Here is a 24567-nt window from a genome sequence, read left to right as displayed (position 1 = left end):
GAAGCGGAATATCTCCCCACATCTCCCCATATCTCCCCGTATCTCCCCACACCTCCCCACATCTCCCCACATCTCCCCGTATCTCCCCGTATCTCCCCGTATCTGGCAGCACGGAGCCTAGAAGCGGAATATCTCCCCACATCTCCCCACATCTCCCCGTATACCTCCCCGTATCTCCCCGTATCTCGTAGAAGCGGAAGACGCGACTCTTGTACTCCATCTAGCGCTCGAGAGGCCACAGAGGGATTCAGCCGTGTTCGTTGTCTCCGTGCCCCCTCGTACTCACGCGGTGCTCTGAATACACTGCGGTGCGCAATACACCGCACTCCCGCCCCGAGGTTGGCGTATTCAGCACGGTAGGCATGGGCGTCGGCGCGCGGCTCGCGCCAGGCAAGAGCCCGAGATTACCCGAGACCGAGATTGTGACGAGATTACGACGAGATTACCCGCACACGAGTGCCCCCCCCCCCCCTCCCTTGCCGCCGTCACACCTCGCTGCTGCCCGCTCGCCGCCGCTTGCCACGCCCTGCCTCACACCTCGCTGCTGCCCGCTCGCCGCCACGCCTGCCGCAGCGCCTCGCCCTCGCCCTGCCCCTTCACCCCCTGGTGCGTGCCTCACACCCTCCCCTCCCCTCCGTGTCAGACGACGCCGGGCTGGCCAGCCTCGACAAGCGTGCGGAGGCGGCTAGCAGTAGTAGCAGTGTAGTACTACCCACACTCAAGCGACTGGCGACAGGAGAGGCGCCAACACACACACACACACACACACACACACACACACAGCACACACACACACACACACACACACACACACACACACACACACACACACACACACACACACACACACACACACACACACACACACACACGCACGCACACACACACACACACACACACACACGCACGCACACACACACACACACACACGCAGGGACTGGGGGCGGCGGGAATGCCAGCACCAGAGCAGGACGAGAGAGAGACGACAGACCGCGGCCGCGTGAGCAGGCGACGCGGCTCGAGCTCACGAAGCTGCTGCTCAAGAAGGCGCGCAGCTCCAAGAAGGTGTGTGGGGGACACCTTCCGAGACACTGTGTGCGGGAGAAACTGCGGCGGGAGGGGCAGGGAGGGGTAGGGAGGGGCGAGGGAGGGGCAGCGAGGGAGGGGGAGGGGCAGGGAGTGGCAGGGTGCGATTGCGCGTGTGTGCGGGAGCTGGGCTGTTGGGAGGGAGTGGCAGGGTCGCTCACCCGCCGTCCGTGGCCTTGCCCAGTGAATGCCGGGCCAGCTCCTGCCCCCGTGTCCGGGTGCAGATAGATGCAAGGGCTGCCTGGCCCTTGGCCCGCCACACCTTGTGCGTGCGGGGAGAAGCTTCCCTTCCCCCTTCCCCCCTTCCCGTAGGCGTCGGGCTTCTACCGCACCGTCCGGTACTCCACGTGCAAGTACTACGCGGAGGCGCGGGCAGCGTAGTGCCGTACGCTCCTGACAGACACCTCGCCTGACCCCACTCTCGTCCTAACGCCTTGGGGGTGGGGGGGGGGGGGGGGACAGGGAGGCCGGGGCCTCTCTCACTGCGAGCGGATGTTGGAGTCGCTGTCGACGGTCGTCACCCCGTGTGCGTTCAGCCCGGTTCAGGGACGAGGGAGTGTGGCGTGGGGTCCCCGGAGTTTGATTCTCGTACACGGAGACTGAGGGTGCGTATCTTTTGCACTCTGCCTCTGGCTGAGATGCGGTGGACAGTTGTTTTCGCTCACGCAGTGTGCGCGCGGCGCGAGTCTTTTATCTCCCATACGGCTCTATCAGGCGTCAGAGCCTCAGCGCCTCAGGCTCAGCGCCTCACTGTCACCCTCAACGCTCAAGCTCAACATCTCACACCGGGACCCGCAAAATAACGTATGGCAATCTAGAGCTCCGTTGATGCTTTTGTGCCGCCTCGCTCTCTCACACGATCCCAGACAGCGCCTTGCTGGTCCACTTCGAGGCATTCGCAGAGGACGCTGGCAACATGGGAAGACATGTCTATTCGGGCAGCTTCAGTGGCCACTCTAGAGCGCAGTCATTCACATATGCCTGCACCGTTCGTGCCCAAGAACATCCATCTCTGCGACGCCTTGCTCTTCGAGGCGCGCCACGCATCCGAGCAGAGGACCTTGTCAAAGGAGGAGGCGAAGGTGAACATCTGGCTCATGGTGGTGACCGCCGAAACAGTCCACGCGCTGATGTCCTGGTTGAAGGCGCGGGCGTAGGAGAACATGTAGCTCATGTCGGTGGCCGCCGACACGTTCCACGCGCTGATGTCCTGGTTGAAGGTGCGGGCGAAGTAGAACATGTAGCTCATGTCGGTGGCCGCCGACACGTTCCACGCGCTGATGTCCTGGTTGAAGGCGCGGGCGTAGTAGAACATGTAGCTCATGTCGGTGGCCGCCGACACGTTCCACGCGCTGATGTCCTGGTTGAAGGTGCGGAGTGAGTAGTCATCGGAAAGGCCACCGTAGTCGCCGTAGGGCGAGAAAAGGTAGCTCATGTCGGTCACGGCTGACACGTCCCACGCTCCCATCGATTTTCCAAAGATCGAATTGCAGATGGTGTCGTCGAAGTCGTAGAGCTCGATTGCTCGCCGGAGATCTTCCCGACTTGTGAACACGGATTGCGTGCGGCATGTTCCAACGTAGATCACACCCGCGAGCGCGCACGTGACGACGAGGAAGATCAAGAGTGCGATGCCAAGGCGCTTGGCAGTGGCTCTGCGATTCGTCGGAGGGCACAGCGGCAGTGCCGCCGCCTGTGGCCTGCTGATGACGCTAGAGATGTCGGCCAGGTAGTACGAGGGGGCTAGGATAGCGGCGCTCCACCTGAAAGCTTCTACGCTGCTGTCAGCCTCGGTGCCTCGGTAATACCATGTGCCCCATGCGCCCACCATCGCCCTTCCCTCGTAAACGCATATGACTGCAACCGTCGCCGTGACCGTGATGGCGCCCCATGCGGCACAAAAGATGGCGCGCCGTCGCCACTCCGGCACCACGGGTACGAAGAGCACAAACGCAGCCAGCTCGAGGCTCTGTGCAGGCAGCAGCGACCCGTAGATGGCGAACTTGAGGCTAAATCGCACTTCAACATACCAGGTTGCGAATACTGCAAAGATGAGCAGTGTCGTCAGTGCGCCCACTGTTGACAGGGCGCTCGCAAGCACAAGCAAGCAGTAGACACGCCTGAGCCCGATTTGCTGCACTTGGAGCAGGAGTGCTGCCCGAGCCGCCACTATGATTATGCCCTGCGTGACGACTAGCACCACGCCCACCGTCCTCATCGTGCGCCTTTGGTTCCATGAGATCGAGCTCTCGCCGCCCTCACCGAAAAAGCCTTCATCCCAGTACGCATTGCACACGAAGAGCGTCGCAACCCAGGTGGCAAAGAGGGTGAGAGAGAGCACGCGGATCAGCATCCGCAAGCAGACAACCTTTGAACGTAAGAGGCCAATCGCCCCCGCTGTTTCCTTCGATTCCTCGGGGGCAGCTGACCCCGCAGCCGACGATCGTGAGCTGAACAGCCGCTCGCCCTCCGATTCTGCGCGGTCCGAGGGTGGCACCTGCCCTGCTTCAGTATCCACCGCAAGGCCCGACGAAGCAGAGGATGCCGATTCCGTGATGGCCGGAGCGACACGAGTCGACGATCGCCTCGAAGCAAACGATGCAGCACTCGCCCGTGCACGTGAAAGCCTCTCCGAAATGCGCTCGTGCGGGTCGTCGTGAGTCATCGGCGCAGCGAACGGATCAGTGGTCTTCATCCCTCCCACGTGCTCTGAATCACTGCAGGCGCCCGCCGACGCCCGGCCCGCTGGTAGGTGTGCTCCACGAGGGGACTGAAGGACGCGCCAGCACTCGTCTGCCTGCTGTGCGAGGCTCTTCCCCTTGACTGAGACTCCGAGCACGACGCAGCTCGCCTCAACAAGCTCCACCAGGTTGGTGCCCGCGACGCCGAGTTCCTTCCTGAAGACCGCGCCCATCTCGGCGAGGGTGGGCGTGCTCGAGGCTCCAGGCGCGCCCGGCACTGCGTTGCCAGTAGCTGCCCCGTACACAGGCGCGCCGATGACTGGCGCGGGCGAGGCGGAGCGTTCCGAGGCACAGTCTGACCCGCGGTCGGAGCTGCGGTCGATGCCACCCGCCTGCAACTCGTTCTGCTTGAGCGCCTCAAACTCCTCCCGAGTCAGCGTGCCGTCGTTGAGCAGCCTCTTCAGGTTCTCCAGCCTTGCGAGGTCCACCATGACGGGAAGCCGCCTGGATGTGGACGGTCGAGTTCCGGTGCGGGGCATCCGGCGAGCTGGCGCAGATCGTTGGGCGTGGGGGTCTTCTGATAAACGCAGTATGGAAGATACAAAGAGAGAGAGAGAACGTACAAAGAGACGGAGGAGCAACGAGCGCCCTGGCGTGAGCCGGACGGAGGAGCAACGAGCGCCCTGGCGTGAGCCGAAGACACTCCCTCCGTAGACACTGATCACACACGGGTGGGACAGGGTGGGTCACAACAACGAGGCACGAGAGCGTGCACGACAGAGCGACGGCGCAGCGTACCGCCGTCCAGCTAAAAAGCGGCGGCCGACGGTTGCTGCGCAAAGTGATCAGTTCTAAAATAGGTGCCGGGGCCCAACGGATAGATGAATCCGGGGCACCCTCCGCTCGAATCCCTGGCCGGGGGTTCGAGGTGGCCCCCACCCTGGGGCCTCCCATCAAAGGGACTGCGGCAGAAGACGCCCAATCTTGCACAAGTGCAAGAACCATACATGGGGCTACCCCTGGGGCCACCCAAGGCGGCACGACCCCCAGCAGGCTTCGCGTTTTCTTTTTTCAGCGCCCCCATGCTCCTCCTCTTACCAGCCCTCGGTTGGCAAGGAGCCCACCACCGGAGCGCCCACCATCGGAGCGCCCACCATCGGCGGCGAGGCGTCGAACTGCATGCGCCTTCGCCTCCGAAGGCGTTGCAGGCGGCGCAGGCTGCCGTTCTGAGAACGCTGTGCGGCACCGTTGCAGGCGTGGCGGCCGGGTCGGCTCTGCACGCCGCGTTTCCTGCTCGCGGCCTGATCGACGGCGCTCTCACCGCGGTCGACGTCTCGGGCGGCGCGCTGCTCGGCGGGACGCTCGGTGTGCTGTGGGCGGCAGAGGCGGCGCTGCTGGGAAGCGGCTTCGTCGCGTCGACGGTGCGCGCCGCGACGGGCGTGCTGGGCGAGGATCGCGACCGCGCGGCCGGCGAGCGGATGCTCTCCGACGTGCGGCGTAGCCTAGAGACGCTTCAGCAGGTCGACGGGCCGCAAGGCGCCCTGCTGCGGGCTGCGCTCGACCTGTCCGGCGTGACCTCCGACCCAGGCATCGCCAAGCTGGCCGAGGCGGCCGAGGCGGCGAGGCGGGACGGCGGCCCGGTCGTGCGAGTCAACGAGCCCGCGCCGCCCGCCGGCGGCGGCGGGCGCGCGGACGAGCAGCAGGGCGTCGGGCTCGGCGGGCTACTCGGGCAGGTCCTCTGACCGAGCGTCGCTCGAGGTGAGAGACGTCGCGAACCAGCCCATGCCATCTGAGGTGGGACACCCCCACGCCGGCAGGTGCTCGTCGCGTCGCTCGAGGCGAAACTGTTCGAGCTCCGAGCGGCCCTCCTCGTCGTGGGAGTCGCACTGGTTGGGAGCGTCGACGCGCTGCTGCTGCTGCTCGACGGGAAGTTGGGTGGAGGCGGCTCGTGAGCGAGAGTTGGCAGTTGCACATTTCCATGATACAGACCGAGTTAAAACAAGTGGGTTGGAAAAGAATGCTCGAAAGCCTCAACATGAAAATAAAGAAAGCACAACCGGCTCCCGTCCGCCGCGTCGGCCGTCGCACCGTCGTCGGCCCCGGCGGGGCAGAGCGCAGAGTGTGACGCGTGGGGATGGCAGGGACACACCAGTCTTAGGGGCCAGCACCCGCAGCACTGCCGCCTGTCTGCCCCAGGTCATCACAGCCCGGGGTCGGCGTTGCCGATCTTGAGCCACTTGAGCGCCGGAAGCCGCTTCGCCGCCGTGGCCAGCGCCTCGACCTCGGCGGGCTGTGCCGCGCCGACGCCGTACATGGGCTGCGTCACCGAGAGCGCTCGCAGCGAGGTCGGGAGGGTCTCCCACGAGTGTGCGCCAAAGGGCCATCCGACCGACATGTTGAGCGTGCACCAGAGGAGGCCGGGCGACGCCGCGAAAAGCGACGCCCAGCAGCCGTCTCCGGTGCCGAGCCCGTCGGGCGTGCACTTGTCGATCAGCAGTCCGCGCAGGCTGGCGCCTTTGGCCGCGAGGGCCTCGACGACGGCCTGGGAGACATTCGACTCGAAGATGGTGACGACCTGCAGCGCGCCGCACCGCGAGATTGCGTCGGCGAGGGCGGGGGCGTCCTTGAACGAGTTGATGAAGAGGTGCGTCGTCTCGGAGGAGACGGAGCGGCAAAGTGCCTCCCCGGTCAGCCTCGAGCGGCCGTTGCTCTTGTCGACCATGTGCAAGTGGAGCGTGTCCACCACGGCCGCGCCGGCCGGCGCGTCAGTACCGCCTAGGCCGCAGTTTGGCGGCGGGACCCACACCGCCCTCTTGAAGCCCTTGATCTTTTTGAAGACGAAGCGGGCGCCCAGGGAAGGGTCGCGGCAGTACGCGCACACGCTGTAGACGTGGTCGGAGAGCCGTTGCAAGAGATAGGGGTAGCCAGCCGTGGTGCGGCCGCCCGGAAATTTGCTCGCTGCGTCTGCCGCGCCGCCGAGAGCACGTGGAGAGGGGTGGCGACTAAAGACGTCCACATCCTCGACGGCCTTCAGCCGCGAATCCTCGCCAATGTAAAATTCGCTCTTCGGAGGTGGATGCAGAGCCGGCGAGGCGGCGAGGCGCTGCACGCTGGGCTTGCTGATGCCGCGCGACTGCGTTGTCTTGGGCTTGGAGGCGCGCCTCATGATCTCAGAGTAGGGGTAGGCGTGGTGGCCTGGGCCTGGTGGAGCACCCCACCCCACGCAAAGCCCGGGGGCAACCTGAGGGCTGAGCCCTGGGGGGCGGGGCGGTTGCGGCCGCCTTCCCGCCAGCAGCTGGCGGGGTTTATCTTCTTTCCGTGTCCCCGATCGATTGCCTAGTGAGACGCCGTCGCCAACTGTCATGTCGGTAGCCGCTCTGCACCGCTCGCTGCTGGAGCGCGGTTGATCGCGGCGCCGACGCCTCGGCGGCGCCATCTCGCGCGGCGAGAGACGGCGCTGCATCGGCGCCAAAACAAACGGGAGGTCGCGGCGCGGCCGCGGCAGCAAAAACATCGACGTTCGGTTCTGCTTCTCGTCTCGTCTTGTCGCAGGCGCACACGCGCGCGATCCGCGTCGCTCCGCGAGGACACGACCACCGGGATTCGAACCGGCAGCATAAGAGCGCCGGCTCGAACGCCGGCCGATCGTGCCACGGAGTCATGCAGGTCTTGTACGCTCTGCAAAACCGGCTCATGGATATATGACTGGTTTTGTCCGCGGGCGCGAGGGCACTGCGGAGGCGGGCGGCGGCGGCGGAGGCGGCTGCAGCAGCACACGGGCTAAGGCACCATCCGCACTTATTTCTTTTTTCACCATGCTCCTCCTCTTTGGGCGGTGTTGCTTAAGGTGTGAGGTGCGGGGGCGCCGACACGCCGCACTTTCGCACTTACGGAGGACAGAGAGTGAGGACACGAGTGCTCGTCTTAGCGGGGCTGCCGGGGGGGTGGGATTGCGCAACGTGTGTTGTAAGCATTCAGAAGAAAAGAGACCGTGGAGTCGCAGAGAGATACTTTTCACGCCGCAGCCCGCAGCAGCGGCGAGCGCGGAGGCCGGAGCGGGGCGCGCCGCGCGCGGGCGGCGGCCGGCGCGTGGCCAACCCACACACGCGCCGCAAGTTGAGCTCACTGCCCCGGCGCCCACGCTTCGACCTTCTTGGGCAGCAGCTGGCTCGACTGGTCCTCTCCGTGGCCTAGGCGGCCGCTTTCACCCTTGCCCCAAGTAAAGACGGCGCCGTCGGCAGTGAGGGCGATGCTGTGGCCGCTCGCAGCGAACACGGTGACGACATGCTGGTCAGCAAAGGCCTCAATCTTCTTAGGTAGCAGCTGGATCTGCTCGTCGCCGTGGCCCAGCTGGCCAGAGCCTCCACCGCCCCAGCTCCAGACGGCGCCGTCGGCGGTGAGGGCGAGGCTGTGGTAACCTGCAGCTGTCACAGCGACGGCCCGCTGCCCCGCCAACGCCTCGACCTTCTTGGGCAGCAGTTGGTGCTGCATGTCGCCGTGGCCCAACTCGCCACGGGCTCCCCAGCCCCAGCTCCAGAGAGCGCCGTCGGCGGTGGTGGCGATGCTGTGGTCGCCTCCAGCCGACACAGCGACGACGCGCTGGCCAGCCAACGCCTCGACCTTCTTTGGCAGCAGCTGGCTCTGCATGTCGCCGTGGCCCAGCCGGCCAGAGTCTCCCCAGCCCCAGCTCCAGACAGCGCCGTCGGCGGTGAAGGCGAGGCTGTGCACCCCTCCAGCCGACACAGCTATGACGCGCTGCCCAGCCAAGGCCTCGACCTTCTTCGGCAGCAGCTCCTGCTGGTTATCGCCGTGGCCCAAACGGCCGTAGCCTCCATAGCCCCAGCTCCAGACGCCGCCGTCGGCGGTGAGGGCGAGGCTGTGGCGGGATCCAGCGCACACAGTGACAATGCGCCGGCCAGCAAAGGCCTCAACTTTCTTCGGCTGCCACTGGTGCTGCCCATTACCATTCCAGCCGCAGCCCCAGCTCCAGACACTGCCGTCGGCGGCGAGGGCGAGGCTGTGCGCGTCTCCAGCCGCCACACTCACGGCACGCTCTCCACCCATCGCCGAAGGGAGGCGGGTCGGCGTGTTGAGCCGCGTCACGCCCTCCCCGTGGCCCAGTAGCCCTGGACAATAAAGGTAGGACGGCGCCGAGCCGCACGACGAGAGCCGCCCCTCGCCGTCGATGAAGAGGCTGTGCTGCTCGCCGCCCGCCACCCTCGCTGGCGGGTTGGACTCGCGCAGCAGCGCCGAATAACACAGCCACCGCACGGCGCAGCTCTCGCTCTCTGGCTGCGCCGGCAGCTCGTAGCCACGCTCCTGCGCCCGCAAGAGGATGCCCTCCTTTGCGAGCGATGAGTGGAAGAGCAGCGAGACGGCCGCGACGCGAGCGATGTCGGCGGGGTCGCAGCGAGAGACGACGCGCACGAGGAGCTCGGTTGGGAGGTCGAGGAGGCGGGCGGGCGGCGGCGTGTCGGCGGCGGAATCGGACATATATACATCGCAGGAAAAAGAATTTTTAGTCCGCGGACTGGGAAGAAAGAGGGGAAGAATATCCCCATGAGGGGGGGATGGGCGGTGCAAGGGACCATTGGGTTTGTACTGTTAACAACGAAGGCGCTCTCAAAAAAAAAGAATCTTACAACAAAACTCCGTCACATTTCACTGGGCGGCGTGCCGTTCTCCCATCCCTCCCTTGGGTTGTCTGTTTTCTTTCTTTCTTTTTTACACTGGGCACGGGACTGGCGCAGGAAAAAGAATTTTACAAGGCGGTCGCACAACACGATTCACGCGACAGGAAAAAGAATTTGAAGAGGTTTCGTTGCGCAGAGAAACCCCGCGACTCTTGTTTCTTTCTTTCTTTTTACATGGCGAGAGAAGGAAGCGCCCGGCCGCAGACAAATCCTTCCATGGTTTCCCCTGCAGGTATGCAGCCTCCCATGAGTGTGTGTGGTGTGAGTGAGTGAGTGAGCGCTGAGTGAGTGAGAGAGAGAGAGAGAGAGAGAGAGAGAGAGAGAGAGAGAGAGAGAGAGAGAGAGAGAGAGAGAGAGAGGGAGGGAGAGGGGGGGGGGAGAGAGAGAGAGAGAGAGAGGGAGAGAGAAGTGAGTGAGTGAGTGAGTGAAGTGAAGTGAGCAGAGTGAGTGAGTGAGTGAGTGAAAGTGAGCACACTCACACACAATGCAGCCCCCACCCGCGCCACTTCAGGAGGCCCTCTTCTTCCTGCCTCTGCCCTTCCCCTGGCACGGCGCATCGCCGCTGCCAGCTAGCCGTAAGTTGCGCGGCCGGAGCATCAGAGCGTCCTCAGCGCCGAGGGGTCGCACGGGATAGCGTAGCGGCTTGGCGTGGTCATCGGGCGCGCGCGTCCTTGGTGCTGCGACGACGGCCACCGCGCCGTTGAGATCCGGCCGGGAGACGACGCCGTGCACCACCACACGCAGCGCCGCGGCCTTTCCGACATAGTTTCGTGTCGAAGGCATCGGCGCCACCCAGCCTCCTCCTCCCACTCGTTCGTTGACGGGTCGTACCGCTCCAGCGAGTTGACGAACTCGCCCTCTCCGTCTTCGCCGCCGATCACGACCAGGCGCGGCCTCTCGCGCGTCTTCAGCGTCTCCTTCCAGCCGCGGCGCCACGCGCGGCACGTCCCCTTGGCGGCGTGCGCCTTGGTCGGCAGCTGGGCGAGGATGTGCGGGGCGAGGTCCGGCGAGAGGAGGACCTCGGAGAGCACCCACTCGGGCTGCTCCACGAGCCGTGCGGCGTGCTCCTCCGCCACGCGCAGCGCGGCGGCGCTCGCGCCCGCCTGCGCCTCGATGATGGCGCACAGCTGCGCTGGCGAGAGGCCCGCGACGCGCGCGCCGATGCGGTGGGAGGCCATCGGTGCGGGCGGCGCGCTGAAGCGGGAGGGAAGAGCCCAACCTGGTGGAGAGCTGCATGTTTTCTTTTTACTGACGCCCTGTTCTTTTTTAGGGACGCCACCCTTTAGCCAGGGTGGGTCTTTTGACTTTTCTTCCTCCGTTAAAAACAAAGGGATGGTTTCGCTTTCTTATTCGGCGACACGACAATACTTTACTTTTACGGCTTTACTTACGAGATACTCTCATGTCTCAGCTGCTTCTTTCGCTCTCGTGTGTTGTCTCAGGTGCTGGCACACATACAGAGGTGCGTCAGAGCGACACGCAGACATCTCATCTCAGGGGAGAGCTCTCAGACTTTGTGCGCGCCCGCGCGCGAAACAACACTCAGCTGTCTCTTGGTCTATATCAACACAGCTACGGGATGCGAGCCCCGCGCCGTCGCCAGCGGCGCCACCGCCTCCCACGTGTTCGCTGCCGGATCGTACCGCTCCACCGAGCTGAGGCAGTCACCGTTGAAGCCGAAGCCGCCAACAGCGTACAGCTTGCCGTCGAGCACCGCCACGGCGAGCTTATACCGCGCCTCTGCCATTGGCATCACCACTTCCCACACATCCAAGGCCGGATCGTATCGCTCCGCCGAGCTGAGGTAGTGGTCGTCGCCGTTGTACCCGCCAACAGCGTACAGCTTGCCGTCGAGCACCGCGACGGCGAGATCGTCCCGCGCCACCGCCATCGGCGCCAACGCCTCCCACGCGTTCGTCGCCGGATCGTACCGCTCCACTGAGCTGAGGTAGTGGTCGTCGCCGTTGTACCCGCCAACAGTGTACAGCTTGCCGTCGAGCACCGCCACGCCGGCAAGAGTCCGCGCCTCCGCCATCGGCGCCACCGCCTCCCACGCATTCGTCGCAGGGTCGTACCGCTCCACCGAGCTGAGGTGGCCGTCTTCGTCGTTGTCGCCGCCCATAGCGTACAGCTTGCCGTAGAGCACCGCCAAGCTGACAGCAGCCCGCGACGCCGCAAGCGGCGCCACCGCCTCCCACGCGTTCGTCGCCGGATCGTACCGCTCGACTGAGCTGAGGAAGCCGTCGTCGTCGCCGTAGCCTCCCACAGCGTACAGCTTGCCGTCGAGCACCGCCGCGGCGTGGAGCTCGCGTGGCGTTGTCATCGGCGCCACCGCCTCCCACGCGTTCGCAGCCAGGTCGTACCGCTCCACCATTGGAAGTTGCGCTGTCGGCCTCATCCTGGCCGCCCGCCGCGTAGAGCTTGCCATCCAGCATCGCCGTGCGGACAAACCTTCGTGTCGAAGGCATCGGCGCCACAGCCTCCTCCGCCCACTCATTCGTTGACGGGTCGTACCGCTCCACCGAGCTGAGGAACTCGCCCTCGCCGCCTTCGCCGCCGTCGTGGCCGCCGATCACCACCATGCGCGGCCTCTCGCGCTTCTTCAGCGTCTCCTTCCAGCCGCGGCGCCACGCGCGGCACGTCCCCTTGGCGGCGTGCGCCTTGGTCGGCAGCTGGGCGAGGATGTGCGGGGCGAGGTCCGGCGAGAGGAGGACCTCGGAGAGCACCCACTCGGGCTGCTCCACGAGCCGTGCGGCGTGCTCCTCCGCCACGCGCAGCGCGGCGGCGCTCGCGCCCGCCTGCGCCTCGATGATGGCGCACAGCTGCTCTGGCGAGAGGCCCGCGACGCGCGCGCCGATGCGGTGGGAGGCCATCGGCGCCGCTGGAAGCGGGAGTGGAGGGCAGTCGTGCGTTTTCTTTTTTCTATATCACCGCTCCCTTACCCCCCCCCCCCCTGAAGGCGTCGCTTTCTTCTTCCGTGAAAAAGGCAAGAATCTCGAGAAAACGTGAAAAAGAAATCGGACGCGCTCACGCCCCACGCCGCACGATTGCGCGAGGGGAGCTTGATAGACTCGAGGGGCCAGGATACGCCGCGAGGAGGACGGAGTTGCGCAAGGCGAAAGAAGCCGCGAGAACAAGGGACCGGCAGGCGGCGGCGTCGCAGGACGAGGCAGAAGAGAACGAAGCGACAGAGGAGGAAGTGACAAGGGAGAGACCGACGAGAGTGGGAGATTTTTAGCAATACCAAACAAATCTAACACTCACACGTCATTTGGGGAGGCCTGTTCACGCGCGCGCGAGACGTGCAGACAGGGTTGCCAGGTGAGAGCGAATGGCGCGGTTCACGCCTCGCACAACAGAGAGAGAGATGCGCTCTGCATGGTGGGACATAAAAGAAAGCGAGTACTTGGGCGAGTAGGCCGTGCGGTCGACGCTGCCGCGCGCGACTTTGCGCGCGAGGCGGCGCAGTTTGAGAACGGCGGTGGGCGAGAAGCCGCCGCCGAACGTCTCGTGGAGCAGCAGGTTGAAGTTGTTGCGCTTGACAAAGATCGCGTCGTGGTAGAAACCGCGATGCGCCTTGACGTAGCCGTGGCCGGTCTTGTGGGAGAAGGGTTGGCCGGGCTGCCCGCGCGCCTTGCAGCCCATGTTTAGGCGGCGGGCCTTCTCTTCGGTGTTGCCGAAGGCGTAGGAGTGGCCAACGGAGGCGTTGTTGTTGTAGAGTGGGACGGCCGCGAGGTGGCATGAAGGTTGCAGCGAGAAGCGGCGAGAGACTGCGAAAAGAGATACGAAGAGGCAGACTCCCCAGGGTGGGCGACGGCTAGCGCATCACACTCCTCTCCTTAAAATCCCTGTGTGGTGGCGGCGTGCCGTTCTCCCATCCCTCCCTTGGCTTGTGTTTTCTTTCTTTCTTTCTGCACGATGGCCTCCCACCGCATCGGCGCCCGCCTCTCGGGCCTCTCGCCAGAGCAGATCGTCGCCTTCATCGACGAGCAGGCGCCCCTCTGGAGCCCCGCCGCGCTGCGCGTGGCGGAGGAGCACGCCGCACGGCTCGCGGAGCAGCCCGAGTGGGTGCTCTCCGAGGTCCTCCTCTCGCCGGACCTCGCCCCGCACATCCTCGCCCAGCTGCCGACCAAGGCGCACGCCGTCAAGGGGACGTGCCGCGCGTGGCGCCGCGGCTGGAAGGAGACGCTGAAGAAGCGCGAGAGGCCGCGCATGGTGGTGATCGGCGGTGAAGACAGCGAGGGTAGGACTGTCAACTCGCTGGAGCGGTACGACCCGTCAATGAATGAGTGGGAGGAGGAGGCTGTGGCACCGATGCCGACGGCACGACTAGTTGTCGGCACGGCGGTGCTCGATGGCAAGCTCTACGCGGCGGGCGGCCAGAGTGAGGCTGACAGCGCAACTTCCAACCTGGTGGAGCGGTACGACTTGGCTACGAAGTCGTGGGAGGCGGTGGCGCCGATGGCGGAGGCGCGGCAGGCTCCCGCCGTGGCGGTGCTCGACGGCAAGCTGTACGCCGTGGGCGGCCGCAACGGTGGCCACCTCAGCACAGTCGAGCGGTGCGATCCCGTGACGAACGCGTGGGAGGCGGTGGCGCCGATGACTGTGTCGCGGATTAATCACGCCCTGGCGGAGCTCGACGGCAAGCTGTACGCTGCGGGAGGCTACAACAACGGCCACCTCACCTCGGTGGAGCGGTACGATCCAGGGACGAACGCGTGGGAGGCGGTGGCGCCGATGGCGACGGCGCGGTGGAGACTCGGCATGGAGGTGCTCGACGGCAAGCTGTACGCCGTTGGAGGGTACGACGGCTTGGGCGAGTCCCTCAGCTCGGTGGAGCGGTACGACCCGACAAGCAATACGTGGGAGGCGGTGGCGCCGATGACGACGGCGCGAGGATCTCACGCCGTGGCAGTGCTCGACGGCAAGCTGTACGCTGTGGGTGGGCGGGGCCTCGACGGCCGCCTGAGCTCGGTGGAGCGGTACGACCCGGCAGTAGGCGCGTGGGAGGCGGTGGCCTCGATGGCGGCAGCGCGGAGGGGTGGTTTTGCTTTCTTATTGTAGTGCGAGGTGCGACGAGGGGGCCGCCCGGGGCGATGGTTTTGAGAGGTGGATCACACATGACAGGGGCCGCTAGACTACAAGAGCCTCTTCCGAAGAGCTACATGGAAAACGGACTAGGTATGAAACTACACAAAAATAGCGCACCCCTTTCATCCCGCCTCGAGCGCCCCGATCGCCTCCGTCGCCGCCGCAATGAGCCGCGACGCCGCCTCCTCGTTGCGCGGCCCGTCCCTCCTCCACCTCGCCGCGTCGTGGTGCCGCGCGGCATTCGCCCAGATGCGCAGCGAGTGCAGCTGGCTCCGCAGCTCGGCCGGCAAGCCGCACTCGCGGTGCCAAAAGTTGATGCGCTCCTCGAAACCGTCGGGTGCCGCCACAGAGAGCGAGGCGTAGACGGCGTCGAGGCGCGGCATCAGCGTCTTGAATGCGATCAGCATGTTGTCCTGGATGCGCGCCTGTGCGTCGCCGGAGGTGCGCATGCCGCGCACCTGCACCGAGAGCGGCGAAGGCTCGTAGCCGGTGGTGCGAGCGGCCGCCGCAGCGGCCTCGTCTCCAGGTGCCGGCGCAGTCTCCTCCATGCCCGCTCCGCGCTGCGCGCCAGACAGCAGCGCCCGGAGCGTCGTGAGCGCCTCGGGCAGCGTGCAGCGGTTGCGCAGACTGTTGTGGCAGAGGCTCTTCTGCCCGTCTCCCGCCTGCGCAAGGTCCTTGACAGCGCGCGCAGCAGCGGCGGTCCACCCCGCCGCCGCGTCTGCGACCTTGGACGCGTCGATGTTGGTCCAGAGCTCGTCGAACTCGTCCTCGCACCGGTCGGTGAGCTGCACCTCGGACCGATTGGTGAGGCAGACGAGAAGGGTGATGCCGATGGCGTAGCCGTCCGTCTTGCTCGAGTACTCGCCCCCTTTGATGATGGAGGGGCAGAGGTAGCCCGTGGTCATGTAAAGGGCGGCAGTCGAGCGGCAGCGGACAGACGCGTCGGGACGCTGGTCCTTGGCGAAGCCCGTGTCGGCCAGGACAGCGGTCAGCTTCTCGTCGAGCAGGATGTTGTCCGGCTTGACGTCGCGGTGCACGATGCCCTTCGAGTGGAGGTAGACGAGCGCCTCGGTCGCCTCGGACGCGATACGCACCCGCTGCCGCCACATCAGCGGCCTCGGCGCCTCCGCCATGCCCAGCCGCCGGAGCTGCGCAGCGTGGTCGGGATCTGAGATGCGCAGCCGCGCCTCGAGCGAGCCGCCGCGCATCAGCGGCGAGAGAAGGCAGACGCCGTCGGGCGAGAGGCAGTAGCCGAGCAGCGGCAGCAGGTGCGGGTGGCTCACCGCCTTGAGCAGCTTCACCTCGAGCTCCGCCCGCGACAAGCCGCCGGACTGGCCCGACTTTGCCCGCTTGACGACGAGCGGCAGGTGGCGCAGCTGCGGCGGCGCGGCGAGGGAGAGGTGGAGGTCGGCCGACGCCTCGTAGACATGGCTGAATCCGCCGCTGCCAATCAGCTTGCCGTCGGCAAACCCGTCCGTAGCCGCGGCGAGGTCCGACAAGGCTATCTCGACGGGCCGAGCAACAACCGCCTCGTCAGCCGCGACAGACAGCAGATCCAGCCGCGACTCTGCCGCGCTCACCTCCTCGGCCAAGGCAGGCAGCACGCCCACGTGCGCCTTGGCGGCGGCGATGCCCGCTCGGAGCGCGGAGGGGCCCTCCGCTGTGTCGAGCGACTTGAGCGCGCCCATCGCCGCGCCATGCGCCTTGCGCAGCCGCTGGCTGTCCCGCTTCCGCGCCTCCTTGAGCTTGTCGCGCGCGCGCCTCGCCGCCGCCAGCACCGCCGGGCTCGCGAGGCCGCTGCACGCCTCCAGCGCGCTGGCCATGCCCTCGTACGAGCCAGCGGCCACGGCCTGCTGCAGCGCCTCGTCCGCCGCGGCGATGGCGGCTGCGTCGGCGGGCGGAGGAGATGGGGCTGGCGGTGGGGTTGGCGGCGGCAGAGCGGCGGTGGCGCTGGGGCCAGGCGCCGCGTTGTCTGCCTCGCCGCCGCCGCTCTTCTTCTTCTTCTTCTTCTTCTTCTTCTTGCTCTCCTTGACGCGTTCCTCCTTCTCCGCCTCCTCCTCCGCCAGCAGCGCCTCGGCATGCCGCGCCGCCTCCGCCTCTGCCGCCGCTCTCTCCGCCTCCCTCGCCGCCGCCGTCTCCGCCGCCGCCGCCGCCGCATGCTCCTCGAGGGCGCGCACGCACTCGGCGTGGTCCTCCTCCTTGGCCAGCTGCAGCGCCGTCTCGTCGCTCGCACTGCGCGCCGCCGTGTCTGCGCCCGCCCGCAGCAAGCGCCGCACGACGGCGGGGCGGTTGAAGAGGACGGCGGCTATCAGCGCGGTGCCGCCGTTGCTGCTCTGCAAATTGACCTCAGCGCCGTGCCGAATCAGCAAATCGACCACCCGCTCGTGTCCGATGCCGGCGGCGTCCACCAGCGCGGTGTCGCCGACGCTGTTCTGTGGGTTGATCTCCGCCCCGTGCCGAAGCAGCAGCTCGACCACCTGCTCGTGGCCTTTGATGGCGGCGTGCATCAGCAGCGTGAGGCCGCTCACGCCGTCTCTCTCGTACGTCGCGTTGACCCGCCCGCCGCCCTCAAGCCACGCCAGCACCGCCTCCTCCTCGCCTCGCCCAGCCGCTGCGACGACCTCATCGGAGACTGCCACGACACCGCTCGGCGCCCGCCCCGCCGCCACCGCTGGAGATGGCGTCTCCGCGACTCTCGATCCAGCCGAGGAAGCGCCGCCGGAGGAAGTGCCGCCTGCGCCTTCGCCGCCGACTGCCGTCGCCGAGGGCCGTCCCGCCACCACCTCCTGAACGTGCTTCTTGAAGGCCTCGACGCACTCGGCGTGGTCCTCCTCCTTGGCCAGCTGCAGCGCTGTCTTGCCGTCCTCAGCGCGCGCCGCCGTGTCTGCGCCCGCCCGCAGCAAGCGCCGCACGACGGCGGGGCGGTTCGAGAAGGCGGCGTACATCAGCGCGGTGTCGCCGTCGCTTTCCTGCAAGTTAGCCTCAGCCCCACGCCGAATCAGCAAATCGACCACCCGCTCGTGGCCGCTGCGGGCGGCGAACATCAGCGCGGTGCTGCCGCGGCTGCTCTGCAGGTTGATCTCCGCGCCGCGCCGCAGCAGCAGCTCGACCACCTGCTCGTGGCCGTAGTCGGCGGCGCTCATCAGCAGCGTGAGGCCGCTCACCTCGCCTCTCTCGTACGTCGCGTCGGCCCGCCCGCCGCCCTCAAGCCACGCCAGCACCGCCTCCTCCTCGCCACGCTGCGCTGCTGCGACGACCTCATCGGAGACTGCCACGACACCGCTCGGCGCCCGCCCCGCCGCCACCGCTGGAGATGGCGTCTCCGCGACTCTCGATCCAGCCGAGGAAGCGCCGCCGGAGGAAGCGCCGCCTGCGCCTTCGCCGCCGACTGCCGTCGCCGAGGGCCGTCCCGCCACCACCTCCTGAACGTGCTTCTTGAAGGCCTCGACGCACTCGGCGTGGCCCTGCCCCTTGGCCAGCTGCAGCGCCGTCTCGCCGCTCGCATTGCGCGCCGCCGTGTCAGCGCCCGCCCGCAGCAAGCGCCGCACGACGGCGGGGCGGTTGAAGAGGACGGCGGCCATCAGCGCGGTGTGGCCGTCGCTTTCCTGCAGGTTGACCTCCGCGCCGTACCGTACCAGCAAGTCGACCACCCGCTCGTGGCCGTTGCGGGCGGCGTACATCAGCGCGGTGCAGCCTTTGATGTCCTGCAAGTTGACCTCAGCGCCGCGCCGCAGCAGCAGCTCGACCACCCGCTCGTGGCCTGCGCCGGCGGCGCCCATCAGCGCGGTGCCGCCTTTGCTGCTCTGCAGGTTGATCTCCGCGCCGCGCCGCAGCAGCAGCTCGACCACCCGCTCGTGGCCGCTGCGGGCGGCGAGCATCAACGCGGTGACGCCGTTGCTGCTCTGCAGGTTGACCTCCGCCCCGTGCCGCAGCAGCAGCTCAACCAGCCGCTCGTGGCCGCTGCGGGCGGCGGCTATCAGCAGCGTGAGGCCGCTCACCTCGCCTCCCTCGTACGTCGCGTCGGCCCGCCCGCCGCCTTCGAGCCACGCCAGCAGCGCCTCCTCGTCGCCTCGCTCAGCCGCTGCGAGGATCTCATCGGGGGCTGCCACGACACCGCTCGACGCCCGCTCCGCCGCCGCCGGCGACAGATTACCCGGCCGCACCCGCACGCTCTCGCCGCCGCCCTCGAGCGCCACCGCGTACCGCCCGCCCTCGAAGCTCTGAGCCACGCCCCGCTGCCCGTTCAGCTCGGGGCGGGAAGAGAGCCCGCCGAGCTCGACTCGCTGGCCGAGCAGCGGCGCGTCCACAGCCATGCCCACTTGCCCCACCATGTTCGCCGTCAACGATAAGCTCTGCCTGCTGTTTCACGCTGCTCAGCACGCCCCCCGGTTAAGCTAGGTGCAAAACTCTTTTTACCACCTTCAAGTACACCCCCAAGACTCCCCCAAACCGCCCAGGATGAGCTCCTGAAATGGCCCCAACTAGAGTAGTCTTGTGGGACCCACAATAGACCAATACATCCACTCGGGGCTGCAGCATGTGTCCGGGGGGGGCATCCCCGTGACAGGGCGCATCTGCCTATCTCGTGTGGCTGAAGGACCGTCATGGGATCGGCTTTGATGCTGCCAATCAGTCGGGTCGATAGGTAGCGCCCCAGCGAGATGCGTCGCGGGTGCTCGGCGTCGCCTGCTTGAGTGGCCTGAACGCACTCGCGGGAGCCAGAGAGCAAAGGTGTGCGCGAATTGCGGCTTCTGAACGAGTCCAGGCAAGCCACAGGACCGGCCATGTGCTTGGGTAGTCGAGCGGTGGCCGGAGGTAGCCTCCAGTAGTGCCTCTCAGTTCGACACCTCGGTCTCGACCACGCGACCAGACTGGGAGGGGACAGAGCTTATTGGGGTAGGGGCCCCAACTCGTGTGTACTTGTTACGTGAAAACCCGCTGGGACCCGGACGCCAGCACACACGGGGCTAGATTTCATGGCGGGCCGCCTAGGCCCTGGGGTCGGAGGTAGAGTCGGTGGTGGTGCCTGCAGCGAGAGAAGCGATGTAAAAGACACTGTTGAAAGGGTGGGGAGGGTCCTGCCGTCGAGCAGCACGCCGCGCGAGCCCGCTGCCGGCGACCCGATCGAGAGCTCGTAGTCATGGTACTTACTATTCAGCGCGCCATCGCGCCCGAGGCGGCCCGCCCTGGCCCTGTAGGCCTTCCCAGACAGGGAGACAGCTTGGCGAGGCTGTACAGAGTGCGAGCTCGAAGACCCGCGCAGAGCGTCGCCCAGCCCGGCGGGTCCGCCCGCGGCCGCGGACATGGAAGACCAGCTTCTTGGCGTTTCCTGCCAGCGCTCACATGCCAAAAGACACCTCGCAGCGCGCGTGACGTGACCGAAGCGGCACATCTCGGCGCCGCGAGCGAGAGCAGCCGGTCGACGTCGGCACCAAGCGCGCGGCCGCCGGGCGCCTCCGAACGCGACAGGGGCGCCGCGGCAGTAGAGAGCACTCCACCCGCCATACCGTTTTTCTGCCGCGCCTTTTTTTCAATCTCTCAGATCGAAGAAAAGAATTTATGTTAACAACACAACTCTCTCTCTCACAGCAGACAGGCTCGACACAGGTGCGAACTGGCGCGTGCTAGCACAATCACAGGCACAAGAAAAACCGACGGATGTGTACATTTATGTGTGTGCAGGCTCCGGGGAGGCGCGCGGTGCGGCGGCGCACCGCTGGATCGCCGCGACAAAGTGTAGCCGAGGCGGGGCGGGAAGCGCCCGAGCCGGCCGTTGGGGCGGCGCCGACGCCGCCCAGGATGCCGTGGGCCGATGGTGCGGAGGAGCGGCCGCTCCCCCTCTCGGGGCGGCCGCAAAACCTGTGCAGCAGCAGCACGCCGAGAACGCGCCTGCTGGGGGTGAGGTGCCTAATGTGAGATTGCGGGCCCCGCCGCGATTACTTTCTCCCTCCAAAGTGCATGTGCCTTGGGAAGGGGGTGCAAGCACACCTCCGCTACTCGGAAGATAGGGTCGTCTGACTCGATCGCGAGCGAGCGCGGGTAGACGGCGGCGTCCGCAAAGCGACGGCTCGCGCGCGACCGCGGGCTTGCGCGTCGGCCGTGCGCGGGCAGAGGGTGCTGAGGGGCGAGCGGTGGCGGTCGCTCGCCCGGGCAACCCGCGCGCGGGCGGCGCGCCGCAGCGGGGAGCGCCCAGGGGCGCGGCGCGTGCTGGCTGCGAGCGGGCGCTTGACATCGTTTTTGAGGAGAGATAGCCCAAAAATATACCGCCGGATAAAGCACACAGTGGACGGCTTACCGCCCACCCAGCCCCCCCTCGGCACACCCCGGCAGCCAATGTCTTGTGTGACGGCTCGAACCCGCTAAGCCATCCCGCAAGCGGGATGGCCCGCCACTCGAACCCGCAAGCGGGCGTACGAGCCGCGAGCGGCTCGCACTCGTGACACGCAGGCGTCCGACAGACGGCACCGGGGCTAGGCGACCGAAGAGGAACTACGGCAAGAACCGCACACCACCCGCTGACGAGCGCTCGCGGAACTGGTCCGCGGCGCCCGCCAGGGGCGTGTGCGAGACAGGGCTCGGAGCCCTTTTCTGTGAGCAGGGATTCCCTCACTGTTCCCTCCCGGCGGGGGTTGTGGCGGAGAGCCGGCATGGGACTGCTGCAGGTCTGGCCTTTTGTTAGCCGTGTGCTGACGTCCGGGACCCAGCGGGTCTCGAGGTGGCCGCCAGAAAACACGCCTGCGTGGATCGCGCCACACCAATCCTCGCTACCCAACGCGGCCAAAGGATATCCACCTCGAGAACCTCGAGAAAAGAAAGAGAAGGACCGCTCGCAGAGGACCATTGGGTTTGTACTATTAACAACGAAGGCGCTCTCAAAAGAAATAACAACCGCCGGGTGAATAATGCGCGCGCGTTTCCTGCTGGCGTCCCTGCGCGCCCTCGCGGCGCTTCTAGTCGTCAGCGTAAGCAGCGCGTCCAACGCAAAGGGCCAGGCGTTCCTGGACGGTAACAAGGGCGCCGCGGGCGTCGTCGTGCTGCCATCGGGCCTGCAGTACAAGGTGCTGAAGGCGGCGACCAATCAGTCTGCGCCGCGGCCGTCGGCGGGCACGCCGTGCCAGTGCCACTACGAGGGGCGCTTGCTCGACGGGACCGTGTTTGACTCGTCCCGCAAGCGCGGCTCGCCCACCACGTTTGCGCCGTCCCAGGTCATCAAAGGGTGGACAGAGGCGCTGCAGCTGGCCAAGGCAGGACGCTGGTGGGGTGGGTCAGGCCATCATCCTACACGTGCCATGCCCACCAGGCGCTGCAGCTGATGCGGGCGGGTGACCGCTGGGAGCTGTACATCCCGAGCGAGCTGGCGTACGGGTCGCGCGGCGCCGGCGGCAAGATCGGAGCCGACGAGGTGCTGATCTTCGACCTCGAGCTCCTCTCGCTCAACACTGGCGGAGTCGGGCCGGTCGAGAAGGCGGCGCCTCCGAGACACCTCCGAGACACCTCCTAGACACTTCCTGGACACCTCCTAGACGCCTCCTGGACACCTCCTGGACACCTCCTGGACACCTCCTGTGGACACGCACCTCCCACACACTTCCTAGTCCTAGCCACCTGCTAGCCGCCTCCTGGACACCTCCAGGACACCTCCAAGACACCTCCCGCCACCTCCAAGCCACCTGCTAGTGTTGAAGGATAGTGGTATGGCAGTGGGGTCGGAGGGCGGCCGGGTCGCTCCGGAGCGGCCCCGCGCGGGGACGTAGCCACCTCCTTGCAGCGCGGGCCGAGTCGACCAGTCCGCACCCCGCCCGCCAGGCGATGGCGGTGATGAGCTGGTGGTGCCCTCTGGCTGTGAACAGCGTCTCTTCACACCTCTAGCTGTGAGCAGGTGATGGCGGTGATGAGCACTCCGGTGCTGGGCCCTCTGGCGCCGTGGCACCTCGTGCTCCTCGCCCTGCTGGCGTACCGGTTCATACTGGGTTCGGTACTCTGGGGGTATGGTACTAGGCACCTCGTGCTCCTCGCCCTGCTGGCGTACCGGTTCATACTGGGTTCGGTACTCTGGGGGTATGGTACTAGGCACCTCGTGCTCCTCGCCCTGCTGGCGTACCGGTTCATACTGGGTTCGGTACTCTGGGGGTATGGTACTAGGCACCTCGTGCTCCTCGCCCTGCTGGCGTACCGGTTCATACTGGGTTCGGTACTCTGGGGGTATGGTACTAGGCACCTCGTGCTACTCGCCCTGCTGGCGTACCGGTTCATGGGCGGCGGCGGCGGCGGGCGCAAGGTTGCGGCGAGCCACATCTCCCCACATCTCGCCGCATCTCCCCGCATCTCCCCACATCTCACCCTATCTGGCGCAAGGTTGCGGCGAGCCACATCTCCCCACATCTCCCCACATCTCCCCGCATCTCCCCATATCTCACCCTATCTGGCGCAAGGTTGCGGCGAGCCATATCTCCCCACATCTCCCCACACCTCCCCACATCTCCCCACATCTCACCCTATCTGGCGCAAGGTTGCGGCGAGCCATATCTCCCCACATCTCCCCACACCTCCCCACATCTCCCCACATCTCACCCTATCTGGCGCAAGGTTGCGGCGAGCCACATCCTCGTGAAGGAGGAGGAGGTGTGCGAGAAGCTCAAGGCAAGCCATGTCCTCCTCCCCCTCTCCCTGCCGCCTCCCCGCCTCCCCGCCGCCTCCCCTGCCGTCTCGATCCCTGCCCCGCCACGTGGCCCTCGCAACCTTCTCGCAACCTTCTCGCAACCTTCTCGGAACCTTCCCGGAACCTTCCCCCGGAACCTTCCCCCGGAACCTCCCCGGAACCTTCCCCGGAACAGGCCGAGCTCGCTGACAAGGCTGGCGACGCCGAGGCGCAGAGGATACAATAGATAGTGAGGCGAAGAGCAGCCAGAGGCGCGGGCTGGGACACCGGCGGCGCGGTGCGGGTGGACGCGAGACCGACGATGACGGCACGCTCGAGCGACACACACACACACACAGACTCACAACCGACACTCCGCCAGCTGAGGCTGCCACATATCCCCGCGCACACAGCTCAGGAGACGTGGCGACACAGGGGGGCTGGGGGGGGACGGGACCTCACGCTCTCACTGACGCAGTGAACAGCGCGCAGAGGCTCACAACCGACACTCCGCCAGGCTGCCACGCACCCCGAGTGAGAGGGTAGGGGGCGGGAGGCGAGAGAGGTGGGTGGCCGGTAGTGGGTCCACCGCGGTGTGGAACGAAACACACAAGTGCGGGGGGGCGCTCGGCGCTGAGGCCTCCGGCTGTGGACCGTCGGCATGAGGCCTCCTCCTCCCCCCCTCCCCCCCCCCCCTCCCCTTCCTCGTCGAACCTTGTCGGTGCCTTCTCGGAGCCCGCTCGGAGCCCTCTTCCGCAGGCGCTCGGCAGCGCGTTCGCGGCGCTCGCCGCCGAGCACAGCACGTGCCCCTCTGGCAAGCGAGGCGGCGCCCTCGGTGAGTTCTCCCCAGATCTCGCCAGACCTCCCCATACCTCGCCAGATCTCCCCATACCTCCCCATACCTCCCCATACCTCCCCAGACCTCCCCAGACCTCCCCAGACCTCCCCAGACCTCCCCAGACCTCCCCAGACCTCCCCAGATCTCCCCAGACCTCCCCAGATCTCGCCAGACCTCCCCATACCTCGCCAGATCTCCCCATACCTCCCCAGATCTCCCCAGATCTCCCCAGATCTCCCCAGATCTCCCCAGATCTCCCCAGATCTCCCCAGATCTCCCCATACCTCCCCACCTCCCCACACCTCCCCAGATCTCGCCAGAGCTCCCCGGATGTCCCCAGACCTCCCCAGATCTCCCCGGACCTGCCCAGATCTCGCCGGATCTCCCCAGAATGTGGCGCTCCTCGACCAAGACACCTACGAGAGGCTCTTGCGAGCACTTCTCCGGAGGACCGGACCGGCCTATGCCGCGGTGACGAGGGCGCGTGGGATGTCGTGCCGGGCGCTCGTCCCTCATCGTAGGCAGCGCAAGAGCCTTCCA

General features: G+C 66.6%; 6 protein-coding genes across 6 annotated transcripts; 3 read left to right on the top strand and 3 right to left on the bottom strand.

Annotated features, from left to right (window-relative positions):
- Nucleotides 1-1938: 1938 nt before the first annotated feature.
- Nucleotides 1939-4258, bottom strand: EMIHUDRAFT_233965 (hypothetical protein; the record flags this gene model as incomplete). Its single annotated transcript, XM_005781834.1, has 2 exons — nucleotides 1939-1994; nucleotides 2074-4258. The coding sequence occupies 2 exons, from the start codon at nucleotides 4256-4258 to the stop codon at nucleotides 1939-1941; spliced, it is 2241 nt and encodes a 746-aa protein (XP_005781891.1).
- Nucleotides 4259-4847: 589 nt separating this feature from the next.
- EMIHUDRAFT_365883 (hypothetical protein) lies at nucleotides 4848-5737 on the top strand (the record flags this gene model as incomplete). The annotated part of the gene is made up of 2 exons (XM_005781833.1): nucleotides 4848-5500; nucleotides 5585-5737. Coding segments are annotated over 2 exons (788 nt in total), but the record flags the coding sequence as incomplete, so codon positions are not given.
- Nucleotides 5738-5967: 230 nt separating this feature from the next.
- EMIHUDRAFT_233963 (hypothetical protein) lies at nucleotides 5968-6933 on the bottom strand (the record flags this gene model as incomplete). The annotated part of the gene is made up of 1 exon (XM_005781832.1): nucleotides 5968-6933. One exon carries the CDS (start codon nucleotides 6931-6933, stop codon nucleotides 5968-5970), a length of 966 nt encoding a protein of 321 aa, XP_005781889.1.
- Nucleotides 6934-13378: 6445 nt separating this feature from the next.
- Nucleotides 13379-14641, top strand: EMIHUDRAFT_233960 (hypothetical protein; the record flags this gene model as incomplete). The annotated part of the gene is made up of 2 exons (XM_005781831.1): nucleotides 13379-13675; nucleotides 14588-14641. 2 exons carry the CDS (start codon nucleotides 13379-13381, stop codon nucleotides 14639-14641), a joined length of 351 nt encoding a protein of 116 aa, XP_005781888.1.
- A 32-nt stretch (nucleotides 14642-14673) lies between these two features.
- Nucleotides 14674-20056, bottom strand: EMIHUDRAFT_468558 (hypothetical protein; the record flags this gene model as incomplete). Its single annotated transcript, XM_005781830.1, has 2 exons — nucleotides 14674-16608; nucleotides 19895-20056. 2 exons carry the CDS (start codon nucleotides 20054-20056, stop codon nucleotides 14674-14676), a joined length of 2097 nt encoding a protein of 698 aa, XP_005781887.1.
- Nucleotides 20057-21453: 1397 nt separating this feature from the next.
- Nucleotides 21454-23436, top strand: EMIHUDRAFT_456798 (hypothetical protein; the record flags this gene model as incomplete). Its single annotated transcript, XM_005781829.1, has 6 exons — nucleotides 21454-21756; nucleotides 21852-22007; nucleotides 22431-22510; nucleotides 22799-22829; nucleotides 23138-23191; nucleotides 23386-23436. 6 exons carry the CDS (start codon nucleotides 21454-21456, stop codon nucleotides 23434-23436), a joined length of 675 nt encoding a protein of 224 aa, XP_005781886.1.
- Nucleotides 23437-24567: the final 1131 nt, after the last annotated feature.

Source organism: Emiliania huxleyi, assembly GCF_000372725.1.
Source record: "Emiliania huxleyi CCMP1516 chromosome Unknown EMIHUscaffold_199, whole genome shotgun sequence".
Taxonomy (NCBI): domain Eukaryota; phylum Haptophyta; order Isochrysidales; family Noelaerhabdaceae; genus Emiliania; species Emiliania huxleyi.
The sequence above is the reverse complement of the archived record's forward strand: the minus strand, read 5'-3'. Positions and strand labels throughout refer to the sequence as shown.